This window comes from Vipera berus, assembly GCF_964194415.1.
Source record: "Vipera berus genome assembly, chromosome: 7".
In the NCBI taxonomy this organism is placed as follows: domain Eukaryota; kingdom Metazoa; phylum Chordata; class Lepidosauria; order Squamata; family Viperidae; genus Vipera; species Vipera berus.
Genome location: NC_138209.1, coordinates 77,689,342 through 77,704,531, shown reverse-complemented (window position 1 = coordinate 77,704,531; position 15,190 = coordinate 77,689,342). Strand labels below are relative to the sequence as shown.

Sequence of the window (15,190 nt, the reverse complement as noted above, 5' to 3'; positions counted from 1 at the left end):
TTTTGAACGTAAGCGAGCTTTTTATTCGTCTCGATCTCGCATTCCACCTCTTAGGACCCCTTATTGCTTACTGCCGGCACGGACTTGATTTCATCTCTTCCAGCTGACCAGTAAATGGGGACGTAACATTCCCTGGGACCTCTTTTTAAGGTTGTTGTTGTTAGTTGCGAAGTCGTGTCCGGCCCATCGCGACCCCATGGACAACGTTCCTCCAGGCCTTCCTGTCCTCTACCATCTTCTGGAGTCCATTGAAGCTCACGCCTCCTGCTTCATTGACTCCATCCAGCCACCTCATTCTCTGTCGTCCCCTTCTTCTATTGCCCTCAATCTTTCCCAGCATGAGGCTCTTCTCCAGTGAGTCCTTCCTTCTCATTAGGTGGCCAAAGTATTTGAGTTTTAGCTTCAGGATCTGGCCTTCTAAAGAGCAGTCAGGGTTGATCTCCTCTAGGACCGACCGGTTTGATCGCCTTGCAGTCCAAGGGACTCACAGGAGTCTTCTCCAGCACCGTAGTTCAAAGGCCTCAATTCTTTAGCGCTCAGCCTTTCTTACGGTCACCTTTTAAGGTCACCCACAGGCAATTTCATCTGCCCACCTGCCACTTCATAGAGAAACATCTGGCCGTAACTATTAGCAGGGCACTCAGTACCCAACTGGACAACTGGATGGACAACTCCTCCTCCTCTCCACACACCCTAATCTCTTCTTGCATTGATGACGTTACCTAGTTGGGTCTTGAAATGTGTGTAAGAAAGCAACCCAGCTCAGAGCCCACCAAGGCCCCCACAGTCCTCCTCCTCTCCAGAAACCCCACTCTCTTCTAGCACTGATAATAAGTTGGAAGGGACCTTGGAGGTCATCTAGTCCAACCCCCTGCTCAGGCAGGAAACTCTATACCATTTCAGACAACTGGCTGGCCAGTCTCTTCTTAAAAACTTCCAGTGTTGGAGCATTCACCACTTCTGGAGGCAGGTTGTTCCACTGGTTAATTGTTCTCACTGTCAGGAAGTTTCTCCTTAGTTCCAGGTTGCTTCTCTCCTTGACTAGTTTCCATCCGTTGCTTCTTGTCCTGCTTTCAGGTGCTTTGGAGAATAGCTTGACTGCCTCTTCTTTGGGGGCAGCCCCTGAGATATTGGAACACTGCTATCATGTCACCCCTCACCCGTCTCTTCATTAAACTACACATACCCAATTCCAGCAACCGTTCCCTATGTTTTAGCCTCCAGTCCCCCAATCATCTTTGTTGCTCTTCTCTGTACCCTTTCTAGAGTCTCGACATCTTTTTTACATCGTGGTGACCAAAACTGGATGCAGTATTCCAAGTGTTGCCTTACCAAGGCCTTGTAAAGTGGTATTAGTACTTCACGCGATCTTGATTCTATCCCTCTGTTAATGCAGCCTAGCACTGTGTTGGCTTTTTTGGCAGCTGCAGCACACGGCTGGCTCCTATTTAAGGGATTGTCCACTAGGACTCCGAGATCCCTCTCGCAGTTGCTACTATCGGGCAAGGTACCACCTATACCAGGGGTAGGCAACCTCGGCTCTTTTATGACTCATGGACTTCAACTCCCAGAATTCCTGAGTCAGCATAGCTGACTCAGGAATTCTGGGAGTTGAAGTCCATGAGTCATAAAAGAGCCGAGGTTGCCTACCCCTGACCTATACTATACCTGTGCATTTGATTTTTCCTGCCTAAATGCAGAACCTTCTTTTTTTCAGCATTGAAACCTCTGCAAGAAAACAAACCAAGCTCGGGGACCAGCCAGGAAACCCCCCCCCCCCGTCCTTGGTCAGGAGGATCATCCTTCCAAATTAAGCATGGAGGATGCTGCAAAAAGGAATGATCTGCCCATTTGGGCACCGCGCAACCAGCCCCAGTTCTTAGCTCAGCCGGTGATTCTGTGGATGCCGCATTTCCAGGGCAACCCCAGGAATTTCCCTGGCCAATCTACAACCCTGCTTCGTCCTGGGGGGCAAACTAACCAAGACTTAACTTGGTTTTTCCAGAGCATCATTTATGAGTGCAGGCAAAAAAAAAATGGGCTGTCCCATTTCAAGCGGGGGGGGGAAGGGGAAACGGGGAGGAGCATTCCCGCAAGGTGAACCCAGGGGAAGATGGTTACGCCCGCAACGTCACCGCAAACAGGAAATGACGTAGTCGATAAGGGGGGAGGAAGAAAAGTAGAAAAAAAACAAACCCGCAGCGTGTTAGCGCTCCACCGCGCTGCCTTAACCCTCAAGGCAAGATCATAGAGGAGAGGAGCGCAGAGCGGCACAGGCTCTTTTCTTTTTTTCCCCTTCCACATCCGGCTTCTCGGAGACTTCCGCCTTCCCAAGATGGCGGCTGCTGGTCTGCGGAGGGCCGGGCGGGCGCGGAGTCACCCATGAGGCGCCTTCCCCGCCGGCCTGCCTCTCCTTTCGCCGGTCGCCCGAGCGCGGGAGGATGCTGCCGGCTCTGGCCGCTCAGCGGAGGGGATGGCGCTGCTTTTACCAGCTGCGTCTGCTGCGGCGGCGGGGCCGCTACCCGCCGGTCTGCCCCGGTGAGTGGGGCCGGTGAGGGGACGCTCCCAGGCCCGGCGGGCTTTTCTGACTGGCTTTGTTGGTGTGAAGTGAAAATCAAGCCCAGTTATCGCCTAATATGTGTATATGTATATGTAGGGGTGTGTGGTGATTATTATTATTATTATTATTAATAATAATAATAATAATAATAATAATAATAATAATAATAATAATAATAATAATAATAATAATATAAAAATAAAGTTGGAAGGGACCTTGAAGGTCATCTAGCCCAGGCAGGAAACCCTATACCATCTCGGACATACGTTGCATGTAGTATGCTCTAGGTGTGTGTCATGTATGTGTTTCACTTGGAGAGCGGGCAACTAAATTTTATTTTTGATGTGTGACAATAATAAGTAAATAAATAATAAATAAACCTTTATTGTCAAAGTACAACATGTGTACATTTTATTTATTTATTCATGTATTTATTAATGGGACTTATATCCCGCCCTATCTCCCGAGGGACTCAGGGCGGCTAACAACAACAAAAAATAAAGGTCTCTGTACAGTAAATTAAAATTTAAAATTGAAATAAATTAAAGATTAGAGTTAAAGTTGTAAACATAATTAAAATGCCTGTCAGTCCAGGTCAGCCAGGTGGAAAAGGAGTGTTTTGAGGCCGCGGTGAAAGGACTGGAGATCTTGGGCCATCCGAAGCTCAGGGGGGAGCTGGTTCCACAGGGCTGGCGCTCCCACAGGGAAGGCCCTCCCCCTGGGGGTCGCCAGCCGACATTGCCTAGCTGACGGTACCCTGAGGAGGCCCTCTCTGTGTGAGCGTACTGGGCGATGGGAATTCGTTCCCGGCAGCAGATGGTCCTGGAAGTATCCCGGGCCTAAGCCATGTAGGGCTTTAAAGGTAAGTACCAGCACATTGAGATTAGCTGAGCCTCCCCCCCCCCGTGCTCTCTTTATTTAAGATAAAGATTTATCTTATCCTGCACCTTATTTATTATTTTGCAAACCTGCCTCGTAGGTTTAAATAACGCTCTTTAATGCAGAAGCCGACTTTACCGCATCCCGCTCGCGAGCATAATAAAAGTAATTGCGATGAGCGGAATTTGGGGGGACGTACCACTGAAGTAGATCAACTTAGTTTTGGAGAAATATTTTAATTTGCCACAAAATGGCTTGGCGATGGCGACGTTTATTGTTTCCTAATCGCAGGTGAGATCCAACACTGCCTTACCTGGTACCTCTTGGCTTTTTTAAAAATTTCCTTTGCCCAGACCTGCCGCTTTCTTTGTGGCGTATCAGTTTTAATGATAACCAATGATCCATTTGGGGAAAGCTCAGTGTCGTTTGAATATCCTTTTGACTCTTCTCTGCAAGGTTTCTGTTGTCCTTTGGTAAACCCATATAGCGAACACTTCAATAATCATAACCGTGTTATGTCCTCTCAGCTGGTTTTTATTCTTTAGTATTTATTTACTCTGGTTTTCTTCTGCCTTCTAAAACTACCATCCACTTTCATGTTTCCATCAGGGTGGCAAGTTCCCATTAAAGCTGGGAGACTCATGGCCATCCTGCCAAGTAGCTGCCTGCCTCGTCCCTCAAGTCAAGTCAGAGCTTATTCCTCCAATGATCAGAAAAACAGCACAAGAACGCCCGACGCAAGTTCTCCAGAAGACGTTGCGCAGAAGATGGCAGCTGGTAGGTTCACTCCCGTTCACGGCCTGCATTTAAGGCAGGGCTTTGCAACCGGTGGTACGCATACCACCTGTAGTACTTTGCCACGTGGCAGGTGGTATGTGACGGTCCTAGAGAAGTGTAGCGGAGGAAGGGAATGAGCCGAAGTGACCCAAGGCTGAAGGAGAGGCAGCTGCAAAGGCAGGATTGTCTGAGTTGGGCAGAAGCCCCAGGAGCCAGCAGGTCTCCAGCTGATTAGATTAGATTAGATTAGAATAGAATATAGAATATAGAATAGAACAGAATAGAATAGAATAGAATATAGAATGAACAGGAATGAAATGGAATGGAATAGAAATAGAATAATGAAGAATAGAGTAGAATAGAATATGGAATGGAATAGAATAGAATAAGGAATAGAAATAGAATAGTATAGAATTAGAGAATAGAATAATAGAATTAAAGAATAGAATAGAATAGAATTAGAACAGAATAGAATAGAACGGAATAGAATATAGAATGAACAAAAATGGAATGGAATGGAATAGAATAGATATTGGAAAATAGAATAGAATAGAATATACAATGAACAAGAATGGAATAGAATAGAAAGAGTATAGAATAGAATAGAATAATGAAGAATAGAGTAGAGTAGAATAGAAATGGAATAGAATAGAATTAGGAATAGAATAGAATAGAATTAGAGAATAGAATAGAATAGAATAGAATAGAATAGAATAGAATAGAATAGAATAGAATAATGAAATGAACAATAGAATAGAATAGAATAGAATAAGGAATAGGAATAGAATAGAATAGAATAGAGAATAGGACAGGACAGAATAGAATAATAGAATTAGAAAAGAATATCTTTATTGCCATTATATAACTCACAACGAAATTAAGTGCTGTGCAGAGTGCACGCTACGCACATGTAAAAACCACAAATAAAAATATACATTATATACACACACATCCTTCATGTTCTATTCACCATTGCGCTGCTCCTAATATCGCACTTCAGTGTTGCACTATACACTAGTATTTCATATGGTTACAGCTCTGGGATAAAAACTATTTTCAGCCTATTTGTCTTTGTTTTTAGTATCCTGTACCGTCTGCCAGATGGTTAATAGTTAAAAAAAAAAGACTGTCCGGAGTGAGATGAGTCTTTAAGAATGTTTTGAGCTTTCCTAAGGCAACGGGAACTGTACAGTTCGTCTGGGGGATGTTGGGGGGGGGGACGGGACAGGGCAGCCAATAATTCTCTAGCTCTGGTTTCCCAGTTGAAAACATGTGACTGTAGTTTTAGTGCTGCAAAGACAAGACCATAGGAACAGAAAACAACTTTTAGACAACTTTTAGCTTTTTAAAAATATTATTTGTATTGGGAACGCCCGCTCAACAAGTTGCTACTGTGTATTGGGGCAAATAAAAACGTTTACGTTCAGGTCTATTCTGTTTAGCTTATTCAATGGAAAAGTTTATTCTGATATTGTTGTCCACCCTATTTTCTCCGAGTTCAAGGAGAAATTCTTGTCTTAAAATCAAGTTGGTTTTTTTTGTTTGTATTTCTTTTCTTTTTTTTACTAATTCATGCCATGAGTCAAGCATGCTTCTTATTAACAGAAAGATATTTTGTTGCCACGGTCTTCCATTCAGAAGGCAAATTCTAATGTCTTTAATTTGGTAGTGGAATTAGTTTCCATTTACTGGTAGCGGATATATGGCAGGTGTCCAACTCCAGGGAATAAAGCCACAGTCTATCAACTTTGTTACTGAGGTCATAACTCAATACAGTATTGCTGATGCTGGTAATTAAAAATGCATGATCGTGTATCTGGGATACATTTTACTCCCAGTAAAACCAGTGTTATTCTCTAGTTTTTAGCTTGGACTGAATTGTGGCCTAGAATGCAATAGAGCTAGAAGAATTCTCATTTCCTTTCTTTCTGATACTAAGACAAAATAGCACAATCTACTCACGAGAAGGATGCTAACTAGTTTCTTTTGTTGTGTCCTTACAATATAAAGGACCTTTTCCGTGGGAAGGGAATCAGTTAAAATTTGAATGGCGGACTTGCTAGGCCGTGAAGGGAAAGAAAAAACTTTTCAAGGATTTATGTCGCAAATTTGAAACGGCTTCCTGCCTTGTCCGTTCCATTTGCCAAATAATGCAATGCCAATGTCTTCCTGTTTTCTTCTCACGACGCAAACACAACGATGTGACTCTTGTGTTTTTATTTTTCCAGCCCGAGACGCTATCAATCAAATTCCTTTCCCACAGCAACCAATTCAAGTAAAAGGTAATTGATGTCTTTCCGTGGGCATGCATAGATGTTTAAACTGGTCTTAGAATCACGTGCCAAAGATCGTAGTCTGTATTAAGGGCATTCATACTTAAGGGCATTCATACTCCGAATCCAACTTATTCTTAAACAAATCCCATTCTTGCTTGGTAATAAACCCTCACGCCCACTTCGCTACCGACTGAGAATCTGCTTTCGGTTTGTCGTTCACTTTTCAGGTTTTACAACCTGGTCACGTGTAATCTCTGTGACAAATTAGAACACATTTGGCTGGGTTTAATCCAGTAGGTGAAAATGTGTTCCATTAGTACAAGTAGCCCTCGGTGACCCAAATTGTATGTTGCTAAATGAGAAGTTTGTGAAATGAGTTTTGCCCCGATTTTACGATCTTCCTTGCCACAGTTGTTAAGTGGATCACTCTGCAGCTGTTCAAGTTAGGAACACGGTTATGAAGTGAATCTGGCTGCCCCATGGACTTTGCTTGTCAGAGGGTCACAAAAGAGGATCGCGTGACCCCGGGGGACACGGCGACCGTCGTAAGTGTGAATCAGTTGTCAAACATCCGAATTTTGATATAATGGTCATAAGTCTGACAAATGATCATAAGTCACTTTTTCCAGTGCTGTTGTAGCTTTGAACAGTCACTAAACAAGCTGTCGTTAAGTCAAGGGCTACCTCTGTCTTCCAAGCTCCAGAGACTCTCTTGAGTGTAATCCTTCCTCCCCTCCTCTCTTTTCAAGTGAAAGCTGTGCTTAAAAAAAGAGAATATGGACCAAAGTACACAAAGAATAACTTCATCACTGGCGTGAGAGCAATAAGCGAATTTTGCCTTAAGTCCAGGTACGTTCATCTCTTCAGATATTAAATTTGTACGACGTAGTGTATTTCCAGAGTTACTCTACAACCTTACCAGTACAAAAGGGTGGTGAAACATACTACAAACAAGAGGCACCAAATTCAGGGATACCTTTAGCTTTAAAAAAATTAAAATTAAATTAAATTAATTAAAATTAAAAATCATCATATTTGGTACTCAACGCATTTTGATGTGAAAATTGTGTCCCGGTAGTCGTCGTTTGTTTGGCACTCAATGCATAAGCTAAATGTCGGCTACCTTGTGACTCACTATGTTATTCCTTTATGGGGAAAATTTGTTTTGTATTCATCGGTTTTGATACTCATCGTGGCTCCCAGAATCAATTAACAATGAGTACCGAGGTATCACACTCTTAATTTTAGGATTGCTATTATTTATCAGTCTAGACCAGGGATAGGCAACCTTGGCTCTTTTATGACTCGTAGAGTTCAACTCCCTGGCTCAGGAATTCTGGGAGTCGAAGTCCACGAGTCATAAAAGAGCCAAGGTTGCTTAACCCTGGTCTAGGAAGTGGTTGCCAATAGCTTAAAGACCTATGCCACTAAGAGAGGGTTGTTCAGGCACAATTCTTACACAGAAAATCTGAATGAGGTTTCTTGAAAACCCCTAAAAGTTCCAACATGCTACTATAAGAAGTAATCATACTTTAGAACAGGGGTCCCCCAACCTTGGCAACTTTTAAGATCTGTGGACTTCAGAATTTCCCAGCCAGCCATCAATAATATTTTGCAAAGTGTTTGGCCAGCAGTCCATTTTTGTTATTCGATAGCAACCTGCTTTTGTCATAACTGGGGTCCTGTAAAACGGACGCGCCTTCCAGATGATGAACTTGTTGCCGCCTTTATCATCTCTGCTTTTCTTCTTTCAAGATTTTTTTTATTTTTTGTCTGTCTCCTTCCACAGTGATCTTGACCAGCTTCGAAAAATCAAACGGCGAAGCCCTCACAATGACACAGAAGCTTTCACTGTATTTTTGAGATCAGAAGTGGAAGCTAAGTAAGAGCTTGTTTGAAAAGTAGCAATTTAATTTCTTAACACTTTCCTGTAGAGTTTGCACGATTTGCTAATTAACTGGTAAACTGTTTTAACTTAGTCAGCTTTGATTCTCATTTAATTGTGGTTTCTTCAGGCAATTAAATCAGAGTGTTGAAGACTCTTCCCCCCCCCCCCCACTTGTGGCTTAGTGGGAACGGGCAATGTTTAATTTGTGTTTAACTGCTGTTTAATTTGTGTTTTCCCAACCATTAACCAGTCAACAGACATTTTGGCTAAACCACATAAACAACCCTTTTTGCACTTCACTTTTTCCCCCCCAGCACTTAAAGAGACAGCACGGCTCGTGCTGTGACTGTCGCAGATTTGTGTGTCTCTTGTCATTGTCAGAAGGGACGCGGTGGCTCAGTGGGTTAGGACGCTGAGCTTGTCGATCAGAAGATCAGCAGTTTGGTGGGTTGAATCCTGAGTGCTGCGTAACAGAGTGAGCGCCTGTTACTCGTCCCAGCTTCTGCCAACCTAGCAGTTCGAAAGCACGTAAAAATGCAAGTAGAAAAATAGGGACCGCTACGGTGGGAAGGTAACAGCATTCCGTGCACCTTTGGCATCCAGTCATGTCGGCCACATGACCACGGAGACGTCCTCGGACAAGCGCTGGCTCTTCGGCTTTGAAACGGAGATGAGCACCGGCCCCTAGAGTCGGAAACGACTAGCACGCATGTGCGGGGGAACCTTTACCTTTACCTGTCATTGTTAATGAAGACACCTAAGGGGAAATATTGAACGGTTTAATTGTGTTCAATCTGCTGTGAGCCCAATAAATTGCAGGACGGCTCCCAACCTACCAGTCAAGTCATCTGGATGGCAGCACGTGGGAGGAAACCTGGTTGAATCATAATGTGGGCTGAATTCAGGAAGAGTAAAAAACAAACACCACCCCTTATTTTTCCCCTTAGCTTAGCTCGGTTAACGTCGTATTTCCTTAGCTCAGGTAAATGTCTCAACTTGTACATCCGTGTGTTTCGTTTTCCCAGAGAGCATGTCACGTCTTCCTCTTTTGTATGCTTCAACAAGTGTTGGCAAGTCAGATCTATACCTTTTCTCTCTTACCCCCGCCCCCAACTTTGTTAAAAAAATAGGTCTATAGAAGTTTGGGGCAGCCCGGAAGCTCTTGCGCGGGAGAAAAAACGACGCAAAGAAGCCGATAGGGAATACATGGAAAGTAAGTGTAAAATACACTTGGAAGGGCTTCGTCGTTTTGATTGTGAGGAACACCCGGTGGTGTTTTTAATTAAATTGGGTGGGTGGGAGGGGTTATGCGTGGCTCCTAAGATCTTCTGGAAACGGAGACACAGTAGTGGCCAATATTGTGGAAACCCTTTTGGGAAAAGTGTAACAGTAGAAATGCCACCTTTGGTTAAGTTTCAGCCAATTTTTCTTCTAATTTCTTTATAACTGTAGCCTTGTTCACATAATAATAGTATTTTACATCGCTTTCTGGGTGACCAGTCCACTCTTTGCACCATTACTTTAATTTTGGCTCTTCTCCATTAAAGACATTTAAGCTTGGAGTGGATAGTCATTTTTAACATCCGTAAATATTTTGATTTCCGGTCGTCTTGACCATGGCAGTGGCTGTTAACCCATCTTTCTCTCTCTCTCTTTTTTTTACAGAATTATTTAGAAGCCAGAAATTGTTGAGGGAATACAGGAATTTCCAAGGAGAAACTAAGGTGAACATTTTTTAAAAAAAAACGTTGGTTGTAAAATACCTACTCGTGGCCAATTTCTAAGTGCGAATAGCGGTGTAACCATAAGGCGTGCGGTCCTTTAATAATTTCTACCGTCTCTGCTTAGCGTGAAAGTCCAAATAATTGTCTTTTTAAGTCCAAATAATTACCTCTGCTTTTTCCTTCCCTGCTTGGCAAAAGTCGGCCCCTCCTTCCTGCTATCCTAGTTTCAAAATTCCCACAACACTCACCTCCCTGGCTGGAGAGCAAGATGGTTATTAAGGCTTCGACTTAATCCCGACAAGACCGAGTGGTTGTACATACCAGCATCTCGGGCAATCCAGCCTATTCCATCTTTAACTATGGGGTGTGTGTGAGGTGTTACCCCCCGTAGATAGGGCCCGTAACTTGGGCGTCCTCCTTGACTCACAGCTAAGTTTGGAAGATCACATCGGAGCTGTGGCCAGGGGGGCTTTTGCCCAGGTTCGCCTGGTGCGCCAGTTGCGGCCCTACCTGGACCGAGATGCCCTACGTACAGTCACTCATGCGCTCGTGATCTCTCAAATAGACTACTGCAATGCTCTCTACATGGGGCTGCCCTTGAGGACCATTCGGAGGCTTCAGCTGGTGCAGAATGCGGCCGCGCGAGTTGTGATGGGGGTTTCCCGATACTCCCATGTAACGCCTCTTCTCCGCAAGCTGCATTGGCTCCCAGTTGCCCTCCGGGTGAGATTCAAGGTGCTGGTGATGACCTACAAAGCCCTAAATGGCATGGGTCCGGATTATTTATGGGAGCACCTTCTGCCGGCGTCAACTTCCCATCGCCCCGTGCGCTCCCACAGAGAGGGTCTCCTCAGGGTGCCGTGGGTCAGGGAGTGCTGGCTGGCGGCCCCCAGGGGAAAGCATTCTCTGTGGGGGTGCCTGCCCTATGGAACCAACTCCCTGTTGAGCTCCAGACGGCTCCCGACCTTCGCTCTTTTCGCTGTGACCTGAAAACCTGGTTATTCGAGCGTGCCAGCCTGGACTGAGGGAGTGGGGTTTTAAATTTCATAATTTAATTTATTTGTTTGGGGCTAAATTTAATTTAATCTATTTTTAAGTTTTGTATGTTATATCTTAATTGCCCTGTATACCGCCCTGAGTCCCTTGGGAGAAGGGCGGTATATAAATCAAATACATACACACATACATACATACATACATACATAGATACATACGGTCTCAGTGGCTAAACGCAGGCCTGGGCTCCGAAGCGATGATTTGTATCAAGCCACCCTTTGCAACCACACTCGCCTACACGAGATCATTGCCTGCGTTCAGGGGTCTCCAAACTTGGATAACTTTTAAGACTTCGTGGCCTTCCAACCGCCAGCATTTCCCCAGCCGGCCACGTTTGCCGGGGAATTCTGGGAATTGACGTCCACGGGTTCTTAAAAGCTGTCAAGGCCGGACACTCCTCTAGCCGCAGCTGATTGAATGATCTGGTCTGCAGGGTATAAGTACAGCCAGGATTTTATTTTTTTTGAGGGCTTGGCCAGTAGCTTTGTCCAAATTAAGCAGCGGGTCAGGTCTGTCCCAGCGTGGGCATTTAGGAAAGAATGATCCTCGACTCTCATTTGTAGCGACAGGTATCACTTTTACCGAAGCCAAGGTGGTCGCAGGAAAGCCAGATCTGAATATCCCTGCGTAAACCCAGTGTTTTCCCCTTCTCCTGCATCCTCCCCTCTCGGATCTTTTGTAAATCTCCCCAACGGGGTCCAGTCCAGTTGTTTGGGGTAATGGTCCTAAAGTTTGGCGCCTCTTGCATTCCCCTCTCACGCTTGGGTCCTTGGATCTGTCCCAGGTTGGCATCTCTGGTTCCTGCCATCCCCCCTCCCTATGTTTATTCCCTTATTCCTTCCCTCCCTCCTTTTTATGGCAGGATGCCATCGAAGCAAAAGCAATGAGATGGCAGATCTGACCGGGTGTTTCTCTCTCTCTCTCTCTCTCTCTCTCTCTCTCTCTCTCTCTCTCTCTCTCTCTCTCTCTCTCTCTCTCTCTCTCTCTCTCTCTCTGTGTGTGTGTGTGTGTGTGTGTCTCTCTGTCTGTCTGTCTCTCTCTTTAATTGAATGTGTATTTCGCAGTCCTCTGGACTCCTCTTGAACCCAGCTCCCATCCTCTTTCAGTAAAAGTAACACTTAACTCACGACTGGCCATTCTCCATTTGTTGGGCTTCCTGTTCCACTTGTTTTGCAGGGAATGACAAGCTTGCGTGCGGCACAAGGACCTGGCCGCGTTTCCTTGCAGTCTTGTGAATAAGTTGGGACTCCCCTGTTACAAAATCACGGTTACTATGCCTGCTAGCCAATTCGTGTCTCGACCGATTCATAAAAACACCTGGTGGTAGTAAAGGCACGTAGGACGTTTTAAGATGTTTGCACACAAACTTCCATGCCTGGTGGACAGGGAGAGTCATAGATTCTATGCCTTTGCTCGGTTGAGTTGGTGGGGTCCCTGTCAGAAGACCTACTCCTTGTAAGAGAAAATAACTCTTCTAAGATGTTGGCTGCTGCTTTTTTTTTCCTCCAGAACCATCGTTTTCAGGGGTAGATCCGATTGATTTTTTTTTAAAATTCTAACCGCTAATCAACAGACGCTCGTTTGTACACGCTTGCTTAAAGTAGGAGACGTCCGAAATCATTTGTGTATAACAAACATTGCATTGTTGATGAAATACATGCAGAGAAGCGTGTAGTTTGTCTTAAAACTACATGCTTGTGTCTTTAATTTAGCCGCGCTCCCGTGCCTCAGCTATATTTCTGAGCGGACCAGGAAAAGTGGTCATGGTTGCTATTTGCATGTAAGTTTTCTTTCTTTCTTTCTTCCTTTCTTTTTTTTTCTTTAGGTGTATGCCTCTTAAACATAGACGCTGAAAAAGCTTAATCCTGTTTTATTGTGTTGTGTGATGATGTATTGCGTACCGCTGCATCGGAAATCAGAATTTTAGTTTAGAAGGAAAGCTTAAAAGGTAAAAGCCTAAGGCAATTTTTATGTAATTAAAAAGGGACCAGGAAGCTCCAGAGAGTTGAAGACTTGCCCCCTGTTTTGAAAAGGCATAAAGGTCTCTTGCTTTGAGCAGGGGGGTTGGACTGGATGACCCCTAAGGTCCCTTCCCGCTCTGTTCGGACTAATTGAAGTATTTTTCTGCAAATCGTTGACTTGCTTCCCTAGGATTATTTTAAGAAAAAACGGTGCTTTGAGAAAAGTCCCGTGCAAGGGATTTGGAAAGCGGGAACAATTGCGGGCTAGAATATTCCCCATGTGCCCCTGTGTTCTTTCCCTCACGTAATACAGTCGCGGTGCGGCCCGGATTTCTTTCCATATTTTTTTTTGCAACCTGCCTACCGGAGATCTGGTTAAGGCTGGTGCAGACCCAGTGCCAAACTCGGAGAAGCGATAGAAAATGGAAAGGGATTTTTTGTACAGTGCTGGGACTTTGGAAGCTGCAGCGTATTTTGAATTTCTGCGGCTCAGAGGCTTTTCAGGTGTGCCCTGGGCCCAGGCGGCATTTTGATAGTTCACACACACACGTTTATCCTCCCCGACCGCACGGCTCGGCGAGCAGCCTAAGGGAGCTCGCCAATCTCGTTAACCGTTAAGTCAGCGCAAGAGGAAAGGGTGGCCGTGCGCACTTGAGCTTTGCGGTGCCTCGGAGAAAATAAAAATAAAAGCGGTGACGAGAGTTTCCTCTTCCTCCTCCCCCCCACAGAAACGGCTTGAATTTTTTCTTCAAGCTGCTGGCCTGGGTTTACACGGGCTCTGCGAGCATGTTCTCCGAAGCCATACATTCCTTAGCAGATACGTGCAACCAGGTAAGTGGCAGGCCACGCTTTCGTGTTTTCTCGGGGATGGGATGCGATGCAGCGAGCGGTTTATTTGACTTTTCAAAGGAACGGAACATCTGCAGCTCTGGCTTGAACGGGGGAATCCCAGCTTGGTGGGGTTTTTTTCCCCCCTGCAGATGTTTCATCAGCCCACTAGGGAACATGACCACCATCATGATCAGCGTTTCTAGATGTTTCACTTTAATGCCAGCTGAGCTCAGCACGGCACCCCCTCAAATCTGTTGTACATCAACGAACATGCGGGGATTGTTTGCAAAGATTAAGGTGGGAGGGTCAATATTATCCAAAGCACCAGAGGGCAGGACAAGAAACAGCGGATGGAAACCCATCGAGGAGAGAAGCAACCTGGAATTAAGGAGAAACTTCCTAACAGGGAGGACAATCAACCAGTGGAACAGCTTGCCACCAGAAGTTGTGAGTCCTCCATCACCGGAGGTTTATAAGAAGAGATTGGACAGCTCTTTTCCAATTCTAAGATTCACCAAAGATGGTATTGCATCTTTGGACCGCAGCTCCATTCTGTCTCCCACAACGTACAGGTAGTCCTCAACTTACAACAGTTCATTTAGTAACCGTTCAAAGTTACAAATGCACCGGTGTTGGGGGGGGAAGACTTGCGGACATTTTTCACACTTGCGACCGTCTCAGCATTTTTCCCCCATGGTCAAGTGATCAAAATTCAGACCTTTGGCAACTGGTTCATATTTGTGACGGTTGCCATGTCCTGGAGGGTGTGTGTGTGTCATGTGATCCCCTTTTGCGACCTTCTGACAAGCGGAGCCCGTGGGGGAAGCCAGATTCACTTAACGACGGTGTTACTAAATTAGCAACTGCGGTGATTCACTTAACAACTGTTTCAAGAAAAGTCGTAAAATGGGGCGAAATTCACTTTTAACAACCTCTGGCTTAGCAATAGAAATTCTGGGCTCAATTGTGGTTGTAAACTGAGGACTACCTGCATTTTTTTTATTGTATTTCTAGGCAGCAGAGAATGGAATGGAATAGAATGGAATCATAATAGAATAGAATAATAGAATAGAATAGAATAGAATAGAATAGAATAGAATAGAATAGAATAGAATAGAATAAGGAACAGAACAGAATAAGGAACAGAACAGAATAAGGAATAGAATAGAATAGAATAGAATAGAATAGAATAGAATAGAATAGAATCATAATAGAATCATAATAGAATAGAAGAATAG

General features: G+C 44.7%; 1 protein-coding gene across 1 annotated transcript in view; it reads left to right on the top strand.

Annotated features, from left to right (window-relative positions):
• Positions 1 to 2,054: 2,054 nt before the first annotated feature.
• The window catches only part of SLC30A9 (solute carrier family 30 member 9), a 36,463-nt gene continuing 23,327 nt past the window's right edge, over positions 2,055 to 15,190 (top strand). Inside the window, exons 1-9 of the mRNA XM_081332479.1 lie at positions 2,055 to 2,538; positions 4,049 to 4,216; positions 6,445 to 6,498; positions 7,242 to 7,341; positions 8,282 to 8,374; positions 9,511 to 9,593; positions 10,046 to 10,104; positions 12,873 to 12,940; positions 13,850 to 13,952. Coding sequence (XP_081188605.1) covers positions 2,442 to 2,538; positions 4,049 to 4,216; positions 6,445 to 6,498; positions 7,242 to 7,341; positions 8,282 to 8,374; positions 9,511 to 9,593; positions 10,046 to 10,104; positions 12,873 to 12,940; positions 13,850 to 13,952 — 825 coding nt within the window. The 5' untranslated portion in view covers positions 2,055 to 2,441. The remainder of the gene's footprint in view (positions 2,539 to 4,048; positions 4,217 to 6,444; positions 6,499 to 7,241; positions 7,342 to 8,281; positions 8,375 to 9,510; positions 9,594 to 10,045; positions 10,105 to 12,872; positions 12,941 to 13,849; positions 13,953 to 15,190) is intronic.